General features: G+C 37.1%; 2 protein-coding genes across 5 annotated transcripts; both read left to right on the top strand.

Moving 5' to 3' along the window:
* Positions 1–946: 946 nt before the first annotated feature.
* On the top strand, positions 947–1,579 carry LOC114728426 (uncharacterized). Its single transcript, XM_028915340.1, has one exon. The coding sequence runs from the start codon at positions 947–949 to the stop codon at positions 1,577–1,579; it is 633 nt and encodes a 210-aa protein (XP_028771173.1).
* Positions 1,580–5,677: 4,098 nt separating this feature from the next.
* LOC114728119 (protein HESO1) lies at positions 5,678–12,289 on the top strand. Of its 4 annotated transcripts, none has more exons than XM_028914988.1 (10): positions 5,683–5,829; positions 5,978–6,055; positions 7,138–7,172; positions 8,039–8,215; positions 8,779–8,963; positions 9,136–9,231; positions 9,803–9,848; positions 10,531–10,637; positions 10,814–10,915; positions 10,997–12,289. In XM_028914988.1, exons 4-10 carry the CDS (start codon positions 8,086–8,088, stop codon positions 11,681–11,683), a joined length of 1,353 nt encoding a protein of 450 aa, XP_028770821.1. In that variant the 5' UTR covers positions 5,683–5,829; positions 5,978–6,055; positions 7,138–7,172; positions 8,039–8,085; the 3' UTR covers positions 11,684–12,289. The 4 variants fall into 4 exon arrangements, with proteins under 4 accessions (XP_028770813.1, XP_028770821.1, XP_028770804.1 ...); XM_028914971.1 differs by having other exon boundaries at positions 5,684–5,829; positions 6,026–6,055; positions 7,138–7,329; XM_028914965.1 differs by having other exon boundaries at positions 5,684–5,829; positions 7,138–7,329.

Raw genomic sequence — 12,289 nt, 5'->3', positions numbered from 1 at the left:
AAGAGACGTGGTGTTGAGAAAAAGAATAGAGGGGCCTAAAAATTTAAATAAAAGCAAGAGAAAGGAGGCAGCTTTAGGAAAGAAAGTACATGTGTCCACGGAAAGGAAAATTTAAAGCCCAAATGGGGCAAAAGCTTGAGACAGGCCTAAAGTGTAGGAGAGGGGAAAATGAAGGCTGGGAGAAACTTGGACCAAGCAAAGATTTTAGTGGGAAAAAAGGTCATGGGCTAGAGAACCCATAATGTGGTGAGAGGAAACCTGGACCTGAGAGAGTCCGAATATCTAAAGCAGGAAGGACTTGTAAAATCCAAAAATGACTCTAGTCAGAGAACTGAGCGGGAAGAAGAAACACCAACCTTAAATGCTATTACCCTTTACGAACCAACAAAAACGGGAGAACAGGAGCTAGAGATTTGTGGAGAAATTCCACCGCAACCACTCTCTGTTAGTAATGGGAAAAATAGGAGTTATAGAGATACGTTATATCTCATTGAAGATGAGTCAAAGCAGGAAGATAAACCCCTAGACCTGTAAGGGCTCCTTTCTCCTTTTTACCTCTTGCTATATTTTAAATGATTGTTGCTTCATGGAACTGCCAGGGAGTAGGTTTGAAAATGTTCCCACGGTCAATAAATGAAATCGTTGAGAAGTATAGAATTAACACTATGGGGATCATGGAGCCCCATATAAGTGGAAACAGAGTAGATAAAGTAGTAAAGAAGATGGATTTTAGTAACTGGATCAGGGTGGAGTTACAGGTTATGCAGGGGGGATCTGGGTACTATGGAAAGATTGGGAAGTTTCAGTTGAATATATTTCCTCGACTACCCAGCTGCTTCACTGCAAAATCTCTAGCAAAACTTCCTCAGATGGCATGCTAGTTACCTTTGTCTCTGGAGACACAAACTATCTAAGAAGACGGGAGCTTTGGGAATCCTTAAGAGGTATGGCCGGTATAATTGATTCTACTTGGATGGTCCTTAGTGACTTCAACGCCTTTCTCAACCCGGACGACAAAGTAGGAGGAGCTCGACCAGAAAATAACATGATGGTACCATTCAGATCCTGTATTGATGACTGTGGCCTTTTGGAAGTACCTGTGGTGGGAGACAGATTCACCTGGGAAAGAAATGAAATTAAGGAAAGGCTAGACTGGGTCTTCAGAAATTTTGATTGGGAAGTGAGTCACCCCCATATGAAGGTACACTACAATTTGTGTTTTAAGTGTGATCATAGAGTTATAGTGGTGTCTGACTGTGGTGAAAGTAGGAGAAATAGCATAAGCAGGTTCTTTAAATATCAAGCAGCATGGTGCCTTAAGCAGGATTTTCCAGATATTGTAAATGCCTCGTGGGAAAACAAAAATTGGCTTCAGGGATGTGAATCTTTCAAGAATTCAGCTATAGAGTGGAATGATAAGGTAGTAGGAAGTGTGGCTGTTAAGAAAAAAGAACTGTTGAGAAGATTGGAAGGTATAGATAAGGCAAGACAAATTGGCAGATCAAATGGGCTCCAAAGGTTAGAAAAGAAAATCTGGATGGAAGACAATAGGCTAGCAGCACAAGAAGAGCTAATCTGATTCCATAAATCTAGATGTAAAGGGCTCAAATGGGGTGACAAGAATACACGATTTTTCCATGCCTCAACAGTAATGAAAAGGAAGAAGAGCACCATTGAAGGCTGCAGGATATGAATGGAATCTGGACCTATGACCAAGACATCATGAAAGGAATGATGCTTGACTTCTATAAAAATCTTTTCACAACAGATAATAGATGTAGGTCAATTGATAACTGGCTGGTGCTTTTCCCCCCACTTCAGCTCCAGCAATTGAATCTCATTCAAAGGGAGATCACGACAGTTGAGATAAAGAATGCAGCTTTTGAAATGGGGGCTTTTAAGGCCCTGGGACTGGATGGCCTTCAACCTCGCTTCTTTCAAACGCAGTGGGATAAAGTAGGAACAAAGATTTGTGAGGTGCTCACTGCAGCCTAGGCTAATATGAATTCTTTGAGGGATTTAAATCAAACTTATATCGTTCTAATCCCTAAAGTGGAACAACCTACATCACTAAAAGATTTTAGACCCATATTGCTTTGTAATATGAGTTTTAAGATCTTAAGTAAGGTTTTGGCAAACAGATTCAAGGGCGTTATGGCCTATCTGGTAAAAGAAAATCAGTGTAGCTTCATAAGCGGACGTCAAAGTTGTGATAACATCATACTGGCATAAGAGGCAATCCACACTATGAGATCAAAGAGAGGTAAGACGGGTTTTATTGATGTAAAAGTGGCTATGGAAAAGGCCTATGACAGGCTAGATTGGAAATTTCTTGAATTTACAATAAGAAGTCTAGGCTTATCAGATCAGTTTGTCCATATCATAATGAAATGCATCTCCACGACCTCGATGAGAGTCTTATGGAATGGGGAGGAAATAGAGAGTTTTCAACCATCCAGAGGGGTGAGATAAGGAGATCCCCTAAGCCCTTATCTCTTCGTGTTATGCATGGAAAGACTGGGACAGTTGATTCATCATGAGGTAGAGCTGGGAAATTGGAAACCAATAAGGTTGAGTACCCGAGGGCCAGCCATTTCACATCTCTTCTTTACTGATGACTTGGTTCTTTTTGGTGAAGCTTCAACGGATCAGATGCAGAAAATTAGGGACATCATGAGTTTCTTCTGCCAGGTCTCAAGCCACAGGATTAACTTGAGCAAGTCAAAGGCTTTTGTCTCTTGAAATGTGAACTTCAATAGAGCCTACGAACTAAGCCAGGTGGTAGGAATCGATCTTACCCCAAACCTAGGGAAGCACTTAGGAGTACCACTACTGCATAAAAGAACAACCAAGAGTCCAAGACGTTGTTTGCTCTACTGATTCAAAAGATGAAATCTAGACTAGCAAAGTGCAAGGGGAGATTCACAAGCTTAGTAGGTAGAACGGTACTTATAAATTTGGTGCTCTCAGCCCTCCCACCTTACCAGATGCAAACTATGCTACTCCCAAAAGGCATATTAGTAGAATTGGAAAAAGTCAGCAGAAACGTTTTTTTGGAATCATGCAAATGAGAGTAGGAAACTACACTTATTGGCATGGGACGTAATAAAAAAGAGTAAAGAAGAAGGAGGACTTGGAATCAAAGACCTACACAACTAGAATGTGGCGTTCATCATGAAACTTTGTTGGGGTATCCTTACAAAACCTCATGCCTTGTGGGTTAAATGTTTGAAAGCCAAGTATGAATGTTGAGAAAATAGGTTAGCTGAAGTCACTCAAAAGTGTAGTCAATCGGAAGTTTAGAGGGTGATAACCTCATTCTGGAAAAATTTCTTGAAAGGTGTTGGTTCTCAGGTTAAGAGCGGAGTGACAACAAAAGCCTGGAGTGATCTCTGGAGCCCCTTGGAGTTACCGCTAAAATTTTGCGCAAATAGGAACTTTCACCACATCAATGAGGATGAACCAGTAAGGAATTTTGTGACAAGAAACAGCCAATGGGATCTTAACAAGTGGGGAGAATGTCTTCCTCATTGGGTGCTGGAAAAAATTAAAATGGTTAAACCACTAACAGGGAACGCTGAAGATAAGATCTGTTGGAGGAAAGCCACTGATGGAAACTTCAATGTATAGACTGCCTATAGGTCTGCGATCACCAGAGTAGACCCATGAACCCTCTTTGGAGACAAATCTGGCACTGGGGAATTTCTAAAAGAGCTAAATTCTTTATGTGGCAAGTTTTTCATGAGAGAATCCCTACTAATGCAACTAGAGCGCAATTCCTAAACAATGAAAATGATGAGTGTCCTTTTGAGTGTGGTTGTAAGGAATCAATACTACATGCACTGAGAGATTGTGAGGCCACCAAAAGAGTGTGGCTGCGTTGTATTGACCCTTTATTCTATGCCATTTTTTTCTTTTGTGACTTTCGGGTGTGGCTAAAGTGGAACATCGAGAATAACCCAACAAACAGAAGATTGTCCAGATGGTCGTGGAACTGGATCTTTGGAACAATATGCTGGATGATTTGGAAGAATAGATGCAAGAAAGCCTTTGGCGAGGAAGCTACAAAACTAAGAGACCTGACCTACATGATTCTAAATCACCTAATTGAGGAAGTACAACATGAAAGATTCCATCATCAGATATACAAGACACCACAAAGAAGCATCACATAGCGTGAACCCCCACCTCCGGATTATGTTAGAGTAGATGTGGATGGATCTAGATCGAGAGAAGGGGCAGCAATGTGCGGTGGCTTCATTAGCGACTCTCTCAATCATTGGAAGGGAGGTTTTCAACAGAAATTGGGCAGTATTCCCTCAATTGCTGAGGAATTACATGCCATTCTGACAGGACTACAGCTCTGCAAGCAATTGGGATATAGCAAGGTGAAACTCTACACAGACTCGGCAGATGCTCTCCATTTATTGATGACGGACTGTGACCCCTCACACCCATGGAGGGAGATGGTATAGGAATTGAGACATTTGATCTTTGATAATTGGGATATTGAGATCTTGCACTCCTTTAGAGAAAATCTGGGATGTTCCGATAGACTAGCCAGGATGGCCCACTTTATGGAGCAAGACTGTATTTTCTTACAGGATATCCCAAACTATTGCGTAGGATGGTATAATTCAGGCCAAGGTCAAGTAACCCAGTAACTTTTGTCGTTTTTGTTGGGTGGGGAATCCCCGTTTTGCAACACTCAAGCCTCGGCTTGCCTTCTTATTAAAAAGAAAAAAGAAAAAAGCAATAAAAGAATTGGGTTAACTTAAATACCCAACGGACATTTGGGCATTTGAGGGACAAATTAATGTATCTAATCTCTTTAATTTTAATATCCAATGGATATCTAGGTATTTGAGGAACAAATTAACGTATCTACCCTCTAGCTTTGAGGTTCCTGAGCACGCTAAATGGCTTAAAGGTGATAGGACTAAGTTATGACATCTTTTTGGCCGGCATATTTAACATTTATCATGATATCTTTTATGTTTATTTTAATCTTCATTTAAAATAATTAATATATTTAAAAATATATTATTTTAATTATTATCGGTCTGACTATGGGTTAACTCCGATCTAACTCACTGACCCTTGACCAACTGTTTTGACCGGTTTATGTACCAGTCCAGTTTTCAATACCTTGCATTATAGTAATTTGTTTTATTTTCATTATTTTATTTTTTATGTTTTGTATTAGTTTATACTTGTACTTCTTCAACCCATGTACTCAAAATAATAATCCTGAAATAAAAAAAATTACTCCTCCGATCCTAAATATAAGACATATTTTGTGGTGTAAATTACACTATAAAATGAGTTTTACATTTAAGATTAGAAGAAATATTATTTATTATTATAATTCTAATGATAACAATTACATACTCCTCTGCTCTTATTTATAATTCACTTCTAATATGTTTTACACAAATTAAGAAAAACCTTAAACTTCATTAACTCTCATTTAAAATTCAATAACTTTTCAATTTTATCTCTATTTAATATATATTATATCTTATATAAATAAAGTCACCATAATAATAAATAAAAGATAAAATTATATATCCACATGAAAAATTTCTCTCACTATTTTAGATTAAAAAAAAATATCTTCTCTTTCCCGGTACCAGAGGAGCATTTGTGTGGCATATGAGACTCCAATGTATTGCACGGGGATGCCAACGTGGCCGTGTTTGGACGACGAAACAGAGAGGAACTCATCCATATAAAATTTCACGGTCAAACGTCATCAAGGTTCCAAACTTGGGAGGGACCTCGAAGCCGAATCCATCTGCGCGCCGTTCCTGATTTATTCCTCTATCAGTAAGCTTCTCTTCTTCCCTAGATATATTACTATACGTAATCTATATTCTCCTAAATCTAGTCCGAGTTTTCTAGCGACCTAGATTTTCCTTCCTTATTTTGCATATGAAGATATTGCTGATTATCATTCCTCTTTTTGGTGCTTCAGTCTAAACTGACTTTGCTGTTCTTTTTTTATAATTGGATGAAAGTCCAGATCTCAAGGATATGGAACCTGCCAGTTTAGGTGAGCAATTTACTATGCCCGAATGAAATTTGGGATTCAACGATGTAATATTTGTTCTCTTGTACTGTTAACTAATTAACTACGCTTGGCAACACTACCGCTTTAAATACCAAGATTGTGTTGGAAAACCTAAATCCATCTTTCTATTTAATTGCAAATATTCCTAACCATTGCAATAGACAACTATCTATAATTTGCATTAACTGCTCAAGCGTAATATTCATATGAAAAAGCTAATGTTACCGAAGAGGTTTATTCTTGGCCAATCCTAAGGAGAATTAGTTCCTCTTGAAGGATATTTTTGGTGTCTACAAAAAAGAAAAGTTCAGCACTACAACAGATGTGGCAGCCTAAAACTATTTTGAGATACAGAATAATGCATCTATGCAGACTCAAGTTTTGAATCTATTTATTTATTTTCACTTCCTGCTTCTGGTGCCTATTTGAATCGTCGATTGATCGGTTTTATGTAGATTATAATTGAAATTTAGAATATGCTAAATCAGCTTGCTTTGAGTGGTCATCGCTCTAGCACAAACTAGCACTTAAGAGATAACATGTCTTCAATCTAACCTAGTTGGCTTGAACAAATGTCAAACTCTTGATATGTTCCTAGTGAGATAGCAAGCAATTAGTAGTGGGTCTGCTTGAAATAAATTCATGAGCTCATCATCAGCACTTTTGAATACATTAATTAAAAATGCAAATTGAGAGGAGGATGATAAGATTCGAGCTTTCAGCCTGATGGCATCTGCAGCCATGCCGTCGTTAAATGACCAACGAAGACATCTACTTGGCTGAAGAGACATTACCCTCTCATCAAGCGAGTCAGTGCCTTGGGCATTCCTGTTAGCATTTTTAAGTTCACCAGGTCTAGGAATTTGGGGAATGGAAGGAATTCTAGAAAATTACAATGGGAAATGACACTGTTGAAAACACTAGGTGGCAAAATGAAATTGAGCCTGACCACATGGATATCTGTGATGATTTTTAAGTTCTTTCGTTTTAACTTTCTTGATGATTTAAATATCACTCTATTGATATTTGAAGTAGTGATTTGTATCTTTCAATTGTTATGCTAGACTTGCTGACAGAGGCAAAGAAACTCGAGTCTGAGGTATTATCTACTATCAAGTTAAATCCTGCACATGTTTCTGGTGGTCTTGATAAGCTGCTTAAGGATGCTTATGCTATACGATGCCCAAAACCTGTTGATTATTTCAACAGGAAGGATTTAATTCGTATCTTCAATATTATAACCAAGGAAATATATGGTAACCTTCTATTACAAAGCTCATTAAATTTCATTCTGATCGTACATTTACAGATATAGTAATTTTTGAAGTCATATCATTTTCCCGTTTCTATATTGTTGCATATATGATGTAGTTTAGCACAATACTAAATAGTAAATATGTCATCTACGAGACTTCAAAACACAGCATAAATGTATTGCTTGTTTTTCTTCTAAGTAGGATTTTAAACATGCACTCCATGGTAAAGACTGGTTATTATAATCTGGTATTTTTTTTCCACGCTGACTTTTGCCATATCAGTAGCCCAATAAGAAACTACATATATATCTTATGAGTCTTCTCATGGACTATTTAATCAAATTATCATGTTATTTCTGTTATCTTGATTGAGATACCTTTGTTGCATTTTTTTCCCCCTTCCAAAGGAAGTATTTGTTGTGAGGGAATAGTCTTCATGGTGGCATTTTATATTTTACAGTATCAGATATAATCTGATATTGGCATTGTTGCAGTAATTTTTTTTTTTTTTTGGGTGAACATTGTTGCAGCAATTCTCTCAGACACTAAAGGTGTCATTTGAAACATTACAAACACAATTATTATAGTGTGATTATCACCAGATTCCATTTCAGACCCCTTTACCTCAACTTCAATTGTCTTGAGATGTGAACCTTCTTTCCTTGTAGATTCTCTCTGCTTTGAACACTGTTTATCCTTTTCTTTTCAGGCAATAATACTAGCTACCCGGTTGTGGAGGGATATGGCTCTTTTGTTATGGATATGTTCTGTGATGGAAGTGATTTGGATTTGTCCATAAATTTTGGAAACAATTCAAATGAAGTCCCTCGGCAGAAGAAAATTGAAACCCTTCGAAAGTTTGCTAAGAAGTTTCATAAATTTCAAAGTAAAGTTTCCACAACATAAATTTAGTTACTTGTTGAGTTTAGTTGCTTAGGAAGTTGTGCAGTATAAATATTTATTATTGCACTATATTTTAGGACTGTAGTTATCATCTGCTTTAATGTTCTGGGAGTAAAAAGGGAACCCACACAAGAACTGAATTCATTTGTCATTATTTAGTAACTTGCCCCTGGGGCTATATCTTATATGAACTCCCTATGAAGATCATGTGTTTTCTGACAATTTTCAACAATACTTGTCATTTTCTATAGTCCTTGTGAAGATTCCAATCTCTGTGAACAATGAACTGGTTGGCCTGTGTTGTATTTAGAACCCTAATTAAATTGAGGCTAGAAAAATATCATTCATTGTTTACTAATTGAAGATATTTATATATCCTGGATTTTGAATCTAAACTGGATAGTTGACACATTTAATCTCATTGAAAGTGATTGTGGATGAGTAGATCTTATTTCCTTTTCTTTGCAACACATTTGTACATTAAAAATTCTATCATCTTTGATGATAAAGTTCAAAATATTGACACAGATGACTTGTGCATTGTAGGAAAAGGAATTGTTAGAGGTGTACAGACCATCCTGACTGCGAGGGTGCCAATTGTAAAAGTTATTGATTGTGGTACTGGCATTGAATGTGATTTGTCAGTGGACAACAGGGATGGCATTGAGAAATCTCATATTATCCATGCAATTTCTCTTATAGACGAAAGATTTCAGAAGTTAAGCTTTTTGGTAATTGAATATACCCTTGTTAACCATACCTTTTAGAATGAAAAGCCGGGAACATAAGCACTAAATGATTTAGTAATCTTAGTTTCCTTGATCTTTCTCACTTGCGGGCTTGTTAGCAGTGCACTTGGGCCTACTTTGGCAATGTTTTGTGACGGTTTTTAGAATGTGGCAGATGAAATGCTGGGCAAAATCACATAACATCAACAGTTCCAAAGACCGGACTCTAAACTCCTTATCTATTGTCTCTTTGGTTGCTCTTCATTTACAGGTACTGTAGACATTTTTATCCAATTATAAACCTTCAATATTAGAGTTGGATTTGGTGATTTTTGGCTCTATTTCCCGAGGACTATATTTTGGTTTGGAATATCCTTTCTTGAGCTGTTAAGTAAATAAGGACATTCGGCAGACTTTTCTTGTTGGTAGAATGGTACAATGATTTCCGCTTATGGCAAGGAGACATTTGCATTCGTGTTATAACTATCTTGATGTAGTTTTCGAGGATACCAATATTGATCAATGTGATTGGTAAACAATTAAAACATTATTTCCAAGTTTGTTAATGGCTTATATAAATACCTAGTGAAAAAGATGTTTGAGAATTCAGCTGACATCTTCTGTTTTTCGAAGTTAAATATTCCCCGGTTAAAAAAGGATATATGTGAAATAGCATCTCTAGGTAATATTGAAATGCCACTTGATTCCTAAAATGGTTCCTTGTTGATGCCTGGCATATATGACGGACAGTTCCTTAGTGATGCATGGTCTATAAATATATATATAACTAATTTTCTTTTTATTTAAATCTGATACTTTGTTTATCCTTATTTTTGATGCAGACTCGCAACCCTCCTATATTACCTCCATTCTCTGCTTTGCTTAAAGGTGAAAGTTCTGCTTGTAGTATCAGAACACTTTCTTGAGGTTTGATTTGTCTAATTACATCCTTGGTAAACGTTAGCCTTTATTATCTATAAAGAGCAGTCGCATTATTTGAAAAGACTAAGGATATACTACTGGAATTACTCTTTTCTTGTTTAGTGATTGCTCTGTTGGACTTAGCTATTTGAGTATTTCTGATAAATAACTTAAATTGGCTGATCGGTTAGGCATTGAATCTCTTTCTGTCACCTTGCAAAATCTTATTTTTTATTATATATATTTTTAATTTTGGTCTTTTAAATATTTGATAACGACTGATTCTGCCTAAGTCTGTCACGAAATGTCAGGAATTATAGTCTTTTGTTTGCATGGAAGACCTTATGACCCCTTACACTGTTAAACCAAAATCTAAAATAAAAGGATTTCAACCAAGAAATAAGGACAGGGAAGAATGTGCGAGATGCAACAATGAACAACTGACAGAAATCCTTAACGAGTTAATCAAATGTGTACTATATTACACAAAGGATACCAAAATCTTGAAACTTAAAATGTGTTCTTGGCTCTCTATTTGAAACATTAACATCAATTTCTACAATTGCTATTTTGATGGTTTTAGAGTTTAAGTTTTTCACAATTGATTTTCGAAATTCAGTTTGATTGTCTTGTATATTTCATGTTGCAGATGGATCTGACCCAGCAGCAGTGAAGAAGGTTGTTGACAATTATGTATCCTTTGGGCAAAAGAACGTAGAGTCATTGGCTGAGCTTTTTGTTACACTTTTTGTCATGGTAGTTACTGTACTCTTTTGTATGTGGTTTCCTAGTTGTAACACATACCAGATTAATCCTAATTTCTACAAGTAAAATTGTATTATGAGTTATGCCATAATGTATTTAAGTTATACCATAGGTAGGTTGTCTCAATTCCGTGAAGTAATTATTTGACATCGTCATTCCTACTGTAGCTAGCATCAGTTGAAAAGCTTTGGGAGAAAGGCCTATGTGCAAGCTTGTATCAAGGATCATGGATTTTTAAATCATGGGGTTCTCGTTCTTATCCAATAAGTGTAATTCCCTCCTTCTCTGGGTATTGAGAACCCTGCTCTGGTTAATGGAGTTAATTTTTACTGATTATTTCTGTCTACTAGGTTGAGGATTTCACGGATCGGTCTCAAAATATTGCAAGAGCAGTTGGAACTGAAGAGGTAAAAACAATCTACAGATGTATCCGGGAGTCTCTCAGCCACTTTTCGGATTATCTTAATGGCAAGATGTTGGGAACTAAGTTGGTTGATCTTTTGTTTGGAGGAGATACTCCTTCTACCACTGGCCTTGTGGGTGCTGGGGACATAGACAAAAGTATGAAGAATCTTCCTATTTCAGAAAATCAGCGTCCACTAAAAAGGCAGAGATTTGTGGAAGATTTAGAAGTAAAGCAGATTCAGAAACCTAGTGAAGGAAACTATTTTGTCCAGGGTAATCAAAGGGCAGAGCCATGGAAAGGTTCTGCACTAGCCCATCAGGCACATGTCCTTCAGGGTGGGACCTTCCAACCTCCTGCTATTTCTAGTTCCTATAATAGGTTGCCTCATGGTTATGGTCCTGGGACAACTCCTGCGTCTGCCCAAAATCAACTAGGTTTTGGAGGGTCTTTTAACTCCCACCAACGACCGAAGCTTGTCCCCGTTCTGAATCCCATTGGTTATCCTGGGGCATTTCATCACCAAGCTGTACATCCAAATCCATCTCTTGGACCCATTCATTCACACTATCCTCTAGTTAGTAATAACCTGTATCAAGGAGGACCATCCAGTTCACATGCACAGAAGCGATAAATTTCCTTTCCTGGCCTCTCGTTGTTTCTTGCATGTACAGTGCTCTTGACTGATTAAGATTAAAGTCACTAAAGAATTCACAGGTAGACCACTAATCCTCAAGCCTCTCCTTGCTTGACTAACAAAAGGCAGCGGTATTACAGAGTGATGAAGATGTTGACTAGCATCTAAACATTGGAAGCTGAAGTTCTGGAAATCTTTCTTTCACATGAAAGACTGAGAATCATACAGCAACCAATTCTCTATCAGGTAAATTTTTTGACCTCTAGCATCTAAATCATAGAAATTTCGTACCAGAGCCAGAAACAGAAGGGCAGTAGTCTCCTGCCTTTGATCTGTTTTTGGGTAATTCAAGCACTCCATTGAGTGCCTTTAGATCGGATAATTTAAAAAGATTAATTTTACAGTTATTTTAATTGTGCCATTAAATGATTCCCTGTTGGGATTAACTTGATGGATCATGAAATTTTAGAGGTGATTTAGTCTAATTATTTTGCTAAACTTCAAAATCTCACTTAAATAGTTGGACCATGAAAGTTTTCATTTTTCATCTGAGAGATTGGTTTCTTGTAACAGTAATACTAGTTCCTTTCAAAATCTTAGAGA

The sequence above is a fragment of the Neltuma alba genome, unplaced genomic scaffold, assembly GCF_004799145.2.
Source record: "Neltuma alba isolate B1F8T4 unplaced genomic scaffold, ASM479914v2 tig00002446_pilon, whole genome shotgun sequence".
In the NCBI taxonomy this organism is placed as follows: Eukaryota; Viridiplantae; Streptophyta; class Magnoliopsida; order Fabales; family Fabaceae; genus Neltuma; species Neltuma alba.
This window is presented reverse-complemented; position numbering and strand designations above follow the sequence as displayed.

Coding starts and splice junctions, on each gene's coding strand:
- LOC114728119 (XM_028914971.1), top strand. Junction 7,330..8,038: donor TATAACCAAGGAAATATATG/GTAACCTTCTAT, acceptor TTTTCTTTTCAG/GCAATAATACTAGCTACCCG. Junction 8,964..9,135: donor TTCAGAAGTTAAGCTTTTTG/GTAATTGAATAT, acceptor AGAATGTGGCAG/ATGAAATGCTGGGCAAAATC.
- LOC114728426 (XM_028915340.1), top strand. CDS start 947: ATGGCCGGTATAATTGATTCTACTTGGATGGTCCTTAGTGACTTCAAC.